At 39.1% G+C, this 12,874-nt stretch overlaps 1 protein-coding gene across 11 annotated transcripts in view; it reads left to right on the plus strand.

The window, feature by feature from the left end:
- The window catches only part of COBL (cordon-bleu WH2 repeat protein), a 242,375-nt gene that overhangs the window by 176,285 nt on the left and 53,216 nt on the right, over positions 1-12,874 (plus strand). For 6 of the 11 annotated variants that reach the window (XM_074945231.1, XM_074945229.1, XM_074945230.1 and 3 more), the window contains 3 exons: positions 2,112-2,241; positions 4,851-4,919; positions 5,839-6,012. In XM_074945231.1, coding sequence (XP_074801332.1) covers positions 2,112-2,241; positions 4,851-4,919; positions 5,839-6,012 — 373 coding nt within the window. Of the gene's footprint in view, positions 1-2,111; positions 2,242-4,850; positions 4,920-5,838; positions 6,013-9,316; positions 9,540-12,874 lie in introns of those variants that run through there. The other 5 variants (XM_074945232.1, XM_074945236.1, XM_074945233.1 and 2 more) reach the window with 3 other exon arrangements.

A 12,874-nucleotide genomic window follows, 5' to 3' on the forward strand; every position in this document is an offset into this window, starting at 1 on the left:
GGAAAACTGGGCCCTATTCATCATTGCCCTATGGCCCTTTTAGCATCTCCTGGCATGTCTTTCATTACACCCAGATGTAGAACTTGCTTTGTCAGCACCTCCTCCACCACAGCCCCAGTCACAAAGAGTGTTCCAGGAAAAGCTCCTTTTTACTTTAATGTATTGTCTTCCCCTCCCTCTCCCCTTCCCCTCCCATCCCCCCGGGAAAAAACAAAGAGTAGGAACTAAGGTCCCAGTTCAACAAAGCACTTAACTACGTGCTTAACTTTAAACACGCGCTCGGGCGCTTTGCTGAATTGGGCCCTAAGGTCTGCAGGGTTTGGCTCACAGATTTTTACATATAGTTTTAAAAAAACCACTCTGATTCCCATTGCATAATAGTTTGCTATTATGCAGATCCTTCTTAACTATACAACTTGTTACCAGTCTTCACTGGCTTATATAACCTTTTCTTAGCATCTAAAAACCAGATTTAAATATTGTAGACAACGGGGGAAATGTAAAATTTCTTGAACTTTATTGCAGTGGAACACTATGTTTTATTAATTTTAAAGTTGCTAGAGGGATCAGTAAAATGATCTCCAGACAAAGTACTAATGTAGAGAAACTTTTTCTTTCTGCTAATTTTCCATGCACTATTCCTGGTCTTTCCAGACACCAAAGCTTGTGGTGTTAGGAGATGTTTTCGCTAGCATTTATTTGTGTGGTTGCACCTGTGTGGAGATTTCATATTTTTACCACATGATCTTTACCATAAAGCACAGTAATGTTTGAGCTGATATGGAAGTATTTTGCTGCCACAGTGGAAGAAGATTGGTTCAAATTGGGTACTACTCTTTCGTAGACCTTGTTAGGAACTCAGTCATGTATCCCAGATATTGTCAGGATGCACTGAATGCTTATGAAAGATGCTTTCACATGCGATTGCTTAGCTGAAACTTTGATAGTAGTCTTTAGCATTGTGAAGTTATTGTTCGCTATATTGTCATCCTCCACAATAAATATACGTGTTCATTAAAGCTTCTGGAAAAAATGTAACTTCCCCCCCCCCCCCCCAGCGTGTTTCGTAGTTTCTGCTCAGTAGAGTTTCAGGACAGGAATAGCAGCTGTATTGCAAGTGATGATGGAGGTGCATAGACAAGGCTGCATGTATGGGAGGCTTCCATAGCTGCTGTCTATATTAAGCTTGTCTCAGCCTCATGCTATTGGTACCTCACAAACACTCTATTCACTTAGAGAGTCAAAATGGAAGACATATAACAGCCTAATCCATTTCCAGTACATTTTTCAGGGTCATGAATAACATAGAGCCATGCACACACACAACTGTATTCCAATACACTGCAGAAAACGTTGTGCCATCCAACAACACTCTAGTCACTTGTGTTAATTGTTTTTTTGTAAAAGGATCTAATAAGCTTTTAAGTCATGACTGACCAACTTCATTCAGCATGCTGCCTTTATTTTGAAGCCTCAGCACCTCATACAGCCAAATCTTCAAAAGCTCGCTTGAAAAGTGCAACAGTCCAACATAGGCACTTGGCCGCATAATGTAGGACTTGCAGGTCTGATTCCTCTCCCACTTATACCAGTGTAACTCCATCGGCTTCACTGGGATTGCTCCCAATTTACGTAAGTGTGAGAAGAAAATTAGGGAAAATGAGAGGTAATCAGGCCCTGCATGAACAACGTTGAGTAGTTAACCATAATCCAAAGGCTATAGACGCCAATAGACAGATATCAATGAGCTTTGGATTGGGTATTTTATGCACATCTCTTTCAGGAGCATGCATCTCGGAATATTTGTCCCACTAATTCCCAAGATCAACAAATACACATGCTTGTACACCCGTCTTTCACTTTTGCAGGCTGGAACTCCTTCTCCTACTGAGCCGCTGTATCACCCCTTCTCTTCCAATTTTACCTTATAATGTCCCTTTTTAGTTTTGGACTGACTTTCATTACAAAGCATCATGGTGATATTCTGAGCTGAAGTACATTTATGTAAGAAACATATTCTGTGAACTGCTGTGCATTTCTGTTACTGATAATGCAGGAAACCTAAAATTACATTCCTCACCATGTGGATTTTTCAATTTCTTTTTTGGTAGATTACACAAGGGGCATCACAGAATGATTTTCAGAAAAAAAAGAGGCGTGCCCCTCCACCACCAACTCCTCCTGCTCCTGTCATGCCAAACAGAACAGAAGAAAAGGAAGACAAGAGGAAGAGCACAATGGGTAAGTGCTTCTCTTCTCTTCTTCCTCGAATCCAATGCATGTGCTTTATATGGCTCTGCTTGCTGTTTGAAGATTCCCTAAAATGGTCCCTTGCATTGGAAACTATGTAATCTGGAAAAATATTTATCCTAAAGAATGAAAGTCTGGAAATTAAGTGTTTGAGGTTCACAGAGTTTTAAAAGGTGAATTATACCACTTGGGTGAGTAGAATGTTTTCACATGGCACTTAAGGGTGCTTTGGAAAATCCTGCTCCACTTTTGCTCAGCTCTCCTCCCATTGAAGTCAGTTTCATCATTGAGTTCAGTGGAAACAGAGTTAGGCTAACACTATGCCCTTCTGAAGATACCCTCCCTGTCATTCCCCTGCCCCAGTTGAATGGAGTTTGGACCGAAAGGGTGACTTCTGTGGACAGAGGGAGATTCTCAGATGATGTAAATTGACATAGCACCACACGCTTTTTTCTTTTGCCAGAAGCTATGAATGGGCGACAGGGGATGGATCACTCAATGATTACCTGTTCTGTTCATTCCCTCTGGCATTGGCCACTGTTGGAAGACAGGATACTGGGCTAGATGGACCTTTGGTCTGACCCAGAATGGCCATTCTTATGGTCTTACACTTCAGTTGTTATAGCTCCATTCCCTTCAATGGAGCGATGACAAATTTGCACCAGATTAAGGTCTGCCCCATTGTTTTCAAAGCCATCACCCTTGCTACTGTTGAATACACTTTTTCCTGTGTCCCATGATGGTTTTACATCAGTGGAGTATGTTTTGTTCTTATCTTCGGTCCTGTTTGAGATGAATCTGCATTAATAGAGTCTTTAGCTAATTAGTGCAAGAAAAGAACTGATAGGTTCTGAAATAAATTTCGTATATACTTCAAGAAAATAAAGAAAATTATAGTTTTCAGTTTTATGCGATATAGCTCAGTTACTCTCACACAGATAGAAAGAGAGACGGAGAAAAAGCCCTCCAGATATTTCAGGTCACTGGGAGTTTTGTCTGTGTGAGGACTCCAAGATTATTCCCTTAAATAAGAAACTGATTTCTGAAAGATATGAGTTAATAACCCCACGCATTGGAACTCATTATCCAGTATATTAAGGGAATCATTTAAAATGTGCTACAATACACTTGGTACACTCCAGGTTGTGCCTTCAACCTCTGCATTTTCACATAGCACTGAAGACATGCATATATGATACCATAAATGAACAGCCTGTCATGTATAATTGATAATGTTACAAATGCTTCACACTTTAGAAAGAAACCTCTTGGCTTTGTTTCAACATTTATTTTCAGTAAATGCCTCACATTTAATGCATCAGCATTTGTGTAGCAGCAGGAGTCCATTATCCTGTAACACGTTTGACTCCATTGACATCTCTTATTTAAACTCTCAAAGGAGAATGCTGTCACTGTGCAATATAACACAATCGTTTTCAGAAAATTGGCTGCCTGTTAACTATTGCAGATGTCACAATCTGTCGTTCCCAATGTCTCCCCTTGAAAAACACAAGTCATTACTAATAACATTTGGTGTTTTAACTTTGTTAATGTTAATTTTATTTTATGTCACTGCTTGAAAGGTTACAGATGAAATAAAACAGAACAGAATTGCTCATTTCTATCCACAGCTATATAGATAGGTGTCTGTTGGCCAGACCCTTAGTTGATGTAAATCGGCATAGCTCCAATGACTTTACTGGAGCTTTGCTGATTTAAGAATATATCGCATAATAATCTCCTATATATTTTTCATTTTCTGCTGCAGTCTTAGATTAATATAATTATTAACACACAAACAATGTTACAATAAGCGAAGCTTGGTAAAACAGTTTCCCTTTAGGACGCTAACTATAAAACCATGAGACAGCACAGATGTGTCAGGAAGCAAAAAGGAAGGAGCGAACAAAGCAAGACTATAGAGAGAAATTCTACAGGAAATAGACAGCAGCATGATGGGGCAGATTAAAATACCTCCTCCCACCCTGACCATACTAATCAGAATTTAAAAATCATGGAAAAAACACTCAAACTGGCAAGTAGGTCAGATTAAATATTTAACACCAAATCACTTATACTGGCCCCAAAGTGCTGTGCCTAATTTTCTTAAAGCAGCCAAAAACATCACTGGAGTTCAGCATTCTTATAGGCATTAAATTGTTCCTTGCACCATTATAGGTGGATGTAGCCTATGAAAACCCTATTCAGTTAAATCTTTTCCAACCTTCTTGCTCCCACTACACACTGCTGCACTAATGCATGCAACACGACACTTTGAAGGCCTTGTAAGAAGAAGTCTAAAGATTTATCCATCCCACAGTGCCAAAATTAAATCCTTTGGGGAGGCTTGGGTGAAGTTGGCTGATTGATAGCTCAGAGCTATTCCCAGTGGTTCAATAATTCCACTTAAGGTTTGGTTAGGCTGGAGCCTTCCCATAAACACAGAAGAAAGTTTGAGATACGGTCAGAAGGCACAGGGCCCTGTTGGATTTCAAGAGAATGTCAGTGGTAGCCTAGTATGACTCCAGCACTGTCACAAATGGAGAGCATGTTCTTCAGACCTATGAATTATCACGTGTCTTTTTGTCTCACTCCAAAAGAAGAGAGAGATCTGGCTTCTATCAAGACCAAACATTTCCAGGGTTTACCCACCACCAACTGCATGCAGGGTATGACACTGCTGATACTTATTGATATGTCTAATAATTTAAAGGACACTCATTTACCCCATTTAGTGTGCATGATACTAAATTAAGTATGGTTCTGAGGCTCTCAGCATTTCTGACACAGGTTGAAAACTCCATCATACAAACAGCAACAAAACCAGCAGCCTCTGCACGCTGTCAAAGCCAAAAAAAAAAACCTACAGAAAGAAAACAAAAGCCCAAATAGCACATCCACTCAGAAATACCAACCTTCACCATTCCCCTACCTCCTCAAGGAGTTATGGAAATAGTTTTGCATAGTATCCTATAAATCAGCAGCTGTGGGCTGTGTCAGACCAAGAGACCCTGGGGATTTTCGCCTTCCTCTTCAGCATGGGTCACTTGCAGGTTTAAACTAGTGTAAATGGTGGATTCTCTGTAACTTGAAGTCTTTAAATCATGATTTGAGGAGTTCAGTAACTCAGCCAGAGGTTATTGAGGCTCTGGGGCCTGCAATGTGCAGGAGGTCAGACTAGATGATCATGATGGTCTCTTCTGACCTTAAAATCTATGTGTCTAAGGGAGAAACAAATTTTAAAAAAACCCACCTTCATGAAGATATTTTCTGTATAGTGTTTTAAATTAGTGTGTTTTATTATCTCTCAAAACCGCAATTGAGATTTATGCTGATTGATGTGTATAGACTGTGATATACATGTATATATTGGGCCTGATTCTTCTCTCATGTACCTAAATTTAACACCAGCATATCTCTGTCGACTTTCTCATGGTTTACATTGGTGTGATTGAGAGCAGAATCAGACCCAGACAGAGTGGATGGTTTGGGGGAGCAGGTGAACACACGCACGTGTGTGTGTTTTAAAAGAAACTTAAAAATAATTGACTTGACAATAAAGTAACTAGCTAATTGATCCTCCTGTAGGTAATGGACGACAGGTGCCACAAAAGCCTCCTAGAGGCAACACACGTGGTCCACCCCAGTTAGTGATTCCCCCACCCCCACCTTACCCTCCTCCTGACACAGACATTATGGATCCAACTGACTATTACAGTGAAGCACCCGATGTTACAGCACCAACAAACCTGGTACCTCAACGTATGTTTAAAAATCTATGTATTTGCTTTTCAATTCTTTTAGCGGTTGCTGTCAAGGATAGCTTTTCCAGACTTTCCTCTCTGTTCTCCAGACATACATGTTTTTCTTTTCCAGCCTCTCTTCTTTAGAAATGCTCAATGCATTATATTCATATGATTAATTAATATGAGGTGAATGAAACATTTGCCTATAGAAAATATTGGTACAGCTGCTTAGCTCTTATTTGGAAATGTGTAAATATGACTGTGAAAACATGCAGTTTCATGTATTTCAAACAAAAATGTGTGGTTTAGTATTTGATTTGTTTCTGCATGCGGATTCTCCCCCTCCCTCCAAAGACATACAGGTGCAATAAACTATTGAGCAGCCACTGTAATCTATCAGACTAGCATTTCCCAAGCTTTTGCAAGCTGAAGCCCCCTTTCAAGAAAATCAGTCACACCCACCATGTACTGTTAAAGGTTTACTCACCTTAATATGTATATGTATCGGCATAGCTCCAATGACTTTACTGGAGCTTTGCTGATTTAAGGATATGTCACATAATATATAGTATATCTTCCAGGCCCACCTGGCTAGCCCTGGGTGCACTCTCTACCTTGCGAAATCATCTTATCAGACAATGCAGTGTGATACTTGTGGCATTCTTCCTTATTTGTGTGAAACATGGTTGTATTTTCAGAGTTATCATATAGACTTGACTGTTTTCAAATCTTGGTTCATGATCTAAGACTCAGATCCTGAAAATGACTCCACATAGGTAAGCCCCCCTGCACACACACACGCGCGCGCGCGCACACACACACACACACACACAGCACCCCGTGACAGTCAGCAGGGGTCTGCACAGGTGCAGGGTCTTCTCAGGTGCAATAACTTGCAGGATCAGAGCCTATTTGATACGCTACCATTCATGTGGTTATCTCTGCTAATCCCACTGAGATCCTTCTCTGGGAAGCTTTCATTGCAAAGATTATACTCTAAGTAGCTCTCCACCTCGGGTTGCCAATTTTGGTTGGACGTATTCCTGGAGATTTAATCACGTGGCATAATCTTTAATTAAAGATTAATCTTTAATTCCTGGAGGGCCAGTCCTGGAGGGCTGGCAACCCTATCTACACCTAATGTATAAATGTTGGGGGAGGGGGTTTGTTGCCCACTAGCTAAACCCAATGTATTATTGTTCAATCTTAAGTAAAGAGAAGTAGAATGTCAAGTTTTATAAAGTGGGGGGGGGAGGAGGAAAAAGTCTCTATGTCAAGGATTCTGCTACTAGAAAACACAACTATTAATGTGGATTAACCTATTTTATTCCTACCAATGTATGAACAAAATTCTTGTTGTCATTCGATTTTTGGTTCAATACATTGGCTTGTACACAGTGGTTCTCTTCTTAAAGATCTGTTCTGGACTTGTTTTAATCAATATTTGTGCTTCAACTGACTTCCTATCATTACAATATTTTGCAATGCTCCTCTGCTCCACTCTGGAAATCAAATGCATTTTAATCAATTCTCCTCTGATTTTTATCATGTTTTTTGCTCTTTAATCTTATTGTCATTAACTGAGCTTTCTTGTTAATATTTGCACCCCTAGATGCAGATACATGTTTTGTATGCATGTCTAAAATGATATATTTGTAGGATCCTTTTTCCTCCCTTAACGTATTAATCGGGTTGTTATGTGACCTGTTATTCTGAGTTTGGTTGAGTTTTGACTGTAGTTCACAAATGGAGACTCTATTACATCTGTTGCATGGAGTTTGATTTTTGCCCCATGATTTGGTATGTTCTTAATGAATGAGCTGTTAACAAGCTATCTATTACGCCATGTAGAGGATGCTGTACTTAGAGCTGAAAGTACAGTATGCTTTCTTAAAATGGTTTGAAACAGGCCATTTGAATAGCAGCCTTACTCATGTGTCCTTTATATGGTACCTTTTTATTTTGTCATGTTATGGACCACAAAATAAAAATATGATAGGGAACTAAAAAGTTAGTTTAAAAAGGATAAATATTTCAACTTCTTATTGGGTCAGATCCTGAAATCCATTTTTGCCTCTTACACAGGCTGGATTACCAGGGAAGTCAAAAAGAGTTTTTACTCAGTAAGGATGAGTAATTGATGTAGTTGTAACCCTTCTGCCAGGTGGAGCAAGCAGCAACAAGGGCAAGGTTCAGTATGAAATCTCTAAAATGTAACTATGGGCACCTAGCCCATAAACTGAAATCCTAATTTGACTCAAAACTTGCACTGTATGCAAAAATCAAGTACAATAGTCAAATATCCTCCATTACCATAACATTTGGGTTTCTTTTCGCAAGCCTATTTTCCAATTTTATTAGATGGATAACATACCGAGATGTATATTTCTAGCTGACTAGTAATTCAATTCTATTTGAGGAGAACAGGGAGTTGATAAGGTGCCTGCTTCCTCCCATCCCATGTGCTGTTTTTTTTTTAATGAAAACCTTGAGTGGCATAGCTCATATAAACATATATGACAACACATGTGAGAGTGAACAGTTCTACAAACACCTTTGGCACCTCCATTCAGTAACTTAAGGTGGAGGTATCTGGTATTATCAGCCCTTTAAGGACAGTTTTTAAAGACTGAAGTTTGTTAATTTAAGAAGAAACAGGAGACATCCATCATGTAGAAGCAATCTTTTCATAGATGTAAAGATTTGCGTACATATAAATTAGCTCGAAATGAATGGGCTACTCCGTGGGCTGTTTTGCTAGGTGTTGATATCACAAATACACCAAAACAGTTGCAATTAATCAGTGTCCCAGTTTTCATTCTCAGCATAGATGCTAAGATTTATCTGAGCGTAGAGAATGAGCTGCCCTCTCACTTCTTAGAGGTGGTCCCTAGACCATAGTTAAGATGCATTGAAAGGGTAGTGTAGGGAAGCTTGTCTGGCCACTCCTCCTGCCATGTCTGTCCTGTGAGTAAATTAATAATTTTGAACTCCCAGACTGTCAACCTAGCACCTTCCATGGGCATTAACGTTCACTCCATGAAAATAGAGGTCCCGTGCACCTTGAGCATCTATGCATGTTATTACATTGACTACAGAGGAATTGAGCCTGCTTTTTCGGTGATGAATTTAGCCCCAGGAATCCAGGTAGGATTTTCAAAGGAGCCTATGGGAGTTACATACCCAAATACCATTGGATGTCAATGGGATTTGGCTCTTTTAAAAATCTAATCCTGAAGGTTAGTTTGCATGCTAGCCATTCTTTCATTTTGGCCTTCACTTATGTTTATATGTTTTATCATTTACTTTTTTCCCAACAGTTTATTGTTGTGCATCATTCCCTTCACACACCAAGCACGTCTGACAGAACTTGCCTCATCCTGTGACCTTCATACCTCTGATGCCTTCCGTTGCCTCTGCTACCCTGACTCTTCCATTGCCTTTCTTCCTTCCCTGCTAGAAGAGCTCCTTTTATCTGACTGAAACCTTGGCTTTCTTTCTTTTTGAACTTGCACACCTTCATTTAATTAATATTGATTATGTTTGGCTTTGTTTCACACTCATTCGTTAAGTGTATTCTCCAGAACTGAACCCTTTGTTATACAAATATGTATCCCCATCAAAAAGATTCCCCATTCATCTGTCTGTTTCTTTACAAATTATTCTTGTTGCTTTGGGTCAGTATTTAATTTGATTCAGTGTTTCAGATTTTTTTTTTCTTACATGCAACCCTGTTTTACGAATTTATGGAAAAGGTTCTAGTACAATTGCTCATTTTTCTACCAGGCTAAGCCTTGCATTTTGCATTTTCCCAAGCATTTTATGTTTTCCCTTTATTGAAGCTATTTTGTGCCACCTGGATAGACCTGAAAGTGAGCATGGCCTAAAGTCCAAGATTCCTTTCATATCTTGGCCGCTTATCAAGTTACTGAGTTAAAAATAGAAATCTTAAAGGTCTGTCAGACCTATAACCGGCCTAAACAGAAAACTGAAGATAAGTACCAAGTACATTAATTCTTAGCCTCTACTTTTACTTTTCATACTAATGCTTACTTTGATTAATTTCTCCTTTATTCTATAATCACACTATGGAAACTAAAGTATTTGTCATATTTCTGTAACAAGATTCAAAACATCGTTTGCTCAAGATAAATCAAATTCTGCAGGTCTTCATTTTTCATTTCCAAAAGGAATATGCGCAGAGGATTATAGTTAAAATATGAATTGTTGGTAGGCTCGCACCCACCTAAAACTCTTTGCACTGAGGACACTTGTTCATGCAAAGGGCCCCCCAGCACATTTTTTAACTCATTCTGGATCGCAACTATGGGTTTTATGAGCTGAAACAGCACACACACCCAACACCCTATTCTGTCTTCATTGGTAACAGGTGTTTAAGATGTTTGTTATTTAAATGAGTGTGATGCAGAATGTGACTCTTACTTACATCACACAAAATTCTTATTCTACCCTAAGCAAAATCATATGCCTTTTGAATCCTTTCCAGGTATGCAAAAAGAGGAGAAAGAAAGCAGAGTATTCCTACAAAGAGGGTGGAATATGATGAGAGAGAGTTTTGACAGGCCTTAAGGATAAAGTGAATAATTATATGTGCAGTTGTACCTGTTTTAGGAGCCCACTCAAGGAAGCAACACATACTGCAGAGTCTTCTAAAAAAAACATATAGAGCACAATTTTACTCAATATACTGTGAGGTACTTTGGGGCAGTCTCTTAAGAAAAGAGGCTTTTGTGCAGGTTTCATTGTAATTCTCCTTTCTTCAAAACTTTGTAAATGTTCCCAAAACATTGGGCTAATGTCTCTAGTACTGCAGTTTTACACTGCTTGTAACTACATTAAAATCCCTGGAGTTCCACTGGTATAAAACCAGAGTAATGCAGTTGTGAGTTGGGCCTGGTATGTTTTAAGTAGGGTTGGTCAAAAACTTTGCATCAACATTTTTGTTCAATTGAAAATTAGGTTTTCAACTAAAGAAAAATTTTCCTGGAAAGTGTCTGCATTCTTCAGAAAAAATCAGGGGGTTTTTGGGTTAGAAATTGGAACCCTGAAAAACAAAAATCTCCAGTGGAAGACTTTGGTTTTTTGACTAAAAGCTTTTCTGTTTCCAGACAAACTTCCAAAAACAAAAAAGTTTTCAACAGTAAACCAAAAAAGTTTTGGCTAAAAACAAGAATTTAGCCCAGTGTCTTTGAAACATATGACAGCTACTTTGGCTTTTATCTTGAACCATTGATGTTAATGGGAGCTTGGCAACTGACTTCACTGGGAGGAGGAGCAGGCCCTTTATGCACTAGGGTAGCATTTTAGGTTAGCATTGATGGAAGTATACATTGGTCGGTTTTGCTGTCCATATTATTCCATGAGGACTGTAGAAACATAATGAGAATTACATGGGCAAGCTAATACCAAATTGACTGCAAGGACTATTGAATTCCAACAAAGTGTGTTTGTCAGCTCATACTAAGCTGAAAAATGAATGGGAAATGGTATTCAGCATTTTGCTTCTCCACCAAATAGAGTTGGCCAGATATTTTCCTTCAGCGCCAAATAATTTGGGATGGTAAAAAGAACAGTTTGAAAATGTAAGGACTCATTTGACGAAGGGAGGGGAGAAATATGTGGATCGTTTATAAATCAAAATACAAGTCAATGATTTGAATTCCAATACATATGAAAAGTCAGTGTCAAATAACCATAGGGAGATACTTAAATCATGAGGGATCCAGTCCTGAGATATGCTAAGTGCCATTCGACTTTGCATTCAATAGAGTTGTAGGCATTCATTACTACTCCAGATTAGGCTTTGGTGAAACACCATAGGAATTGTCAGGTATTACTGCAACCACCAGAGGGAGCCCATGTTGTCCCTTGGATGCAATAGGCCCCTAGTGAAACTAGTAAAAAGTTAATTTTAAAAAATGAATATTGAGTTATACCACAGTTTCCATGTTTTCAAAATTCCATAACAATCAGAAATAGTTTAGTGTGTGTGTGTGGGGGGGGGTTCTTTTTCAAAGGTAAAAGAAAGAGACTCTTTCTAGATATTGTCTACAAATTCTTATAAATAGAGAAACTATGAGAAATACATTTTGTACACGATGTTACTGTAATGACTATGTCAGGGCACAAACCCAGATTGCTACCAAGTCTCTCATAGTGTTGTTTGTGTGTGTATGTGTGTGTTACCTGTATGACAGGTTTCAGAGTAGCAGCTGTGTTAGTCTGTATTCGCAAAAAGAAAAGGAGGACTTGTGGCACCTTAGAGATTAACCAATTTATTTGAGCATAAGCTTTCGTGAGTACAGCTCACTTCATCGGATGCATTCAGTAGAAAATACAGTGAGGAGATTTATATACACACAGAACATGAAAAAATGGGTGTTATCATATACACTGTAAGGAGAGTGATCACTTAAGATGAGCTAATACCAGCAGGAGAGCGGGGGCCGGGGGGGGGGGGAGGGTAGAAAACCTTTTGTAGTGATAATCAAGGTGGGCCATTTCCAGCAGTTAACAAGAACATCTGAGGAACAGTGTGGCATGGGGGGGGGGAGAATAAACATGGGAAAATAGTTTTATTTTGTGTAATGACCCATCCACTCCCAGTCTCTATTCAAGCCTAAGTTAATTGTATCCAGTTTGCAAATTCCAATTCAGCCGTCTCTTGTTGGAGTCTGTTTTTGAAGTCTTTTTGTTGTAATATTGCGACTTTTAGGTCAGAGATCGAGTGACCAGAGAGATTGAAGTGTTCTCCGACTGGTTTTTGAATACTATATGTCTTGACATCTGATTTGTGTCCATTTATTCTTTTACGTAGAGACTGTCCAGTTTGACCAATGTACATGGCAGAGGGGCAT

This window comes from Natator depressus, chromosome 2, assembly GCF_965152275.1.
Source record: "Natator depressus isolate rNatDep1 chromosome 2, rNatDep2.hap1, whole genome shotgun sequence".
Taxonomy (NCBI): domain Eukaryota; kingdom Metazoa; phylum Chordata; order Testudines; family Cheloniidae; genus Natator; species Natator depressus.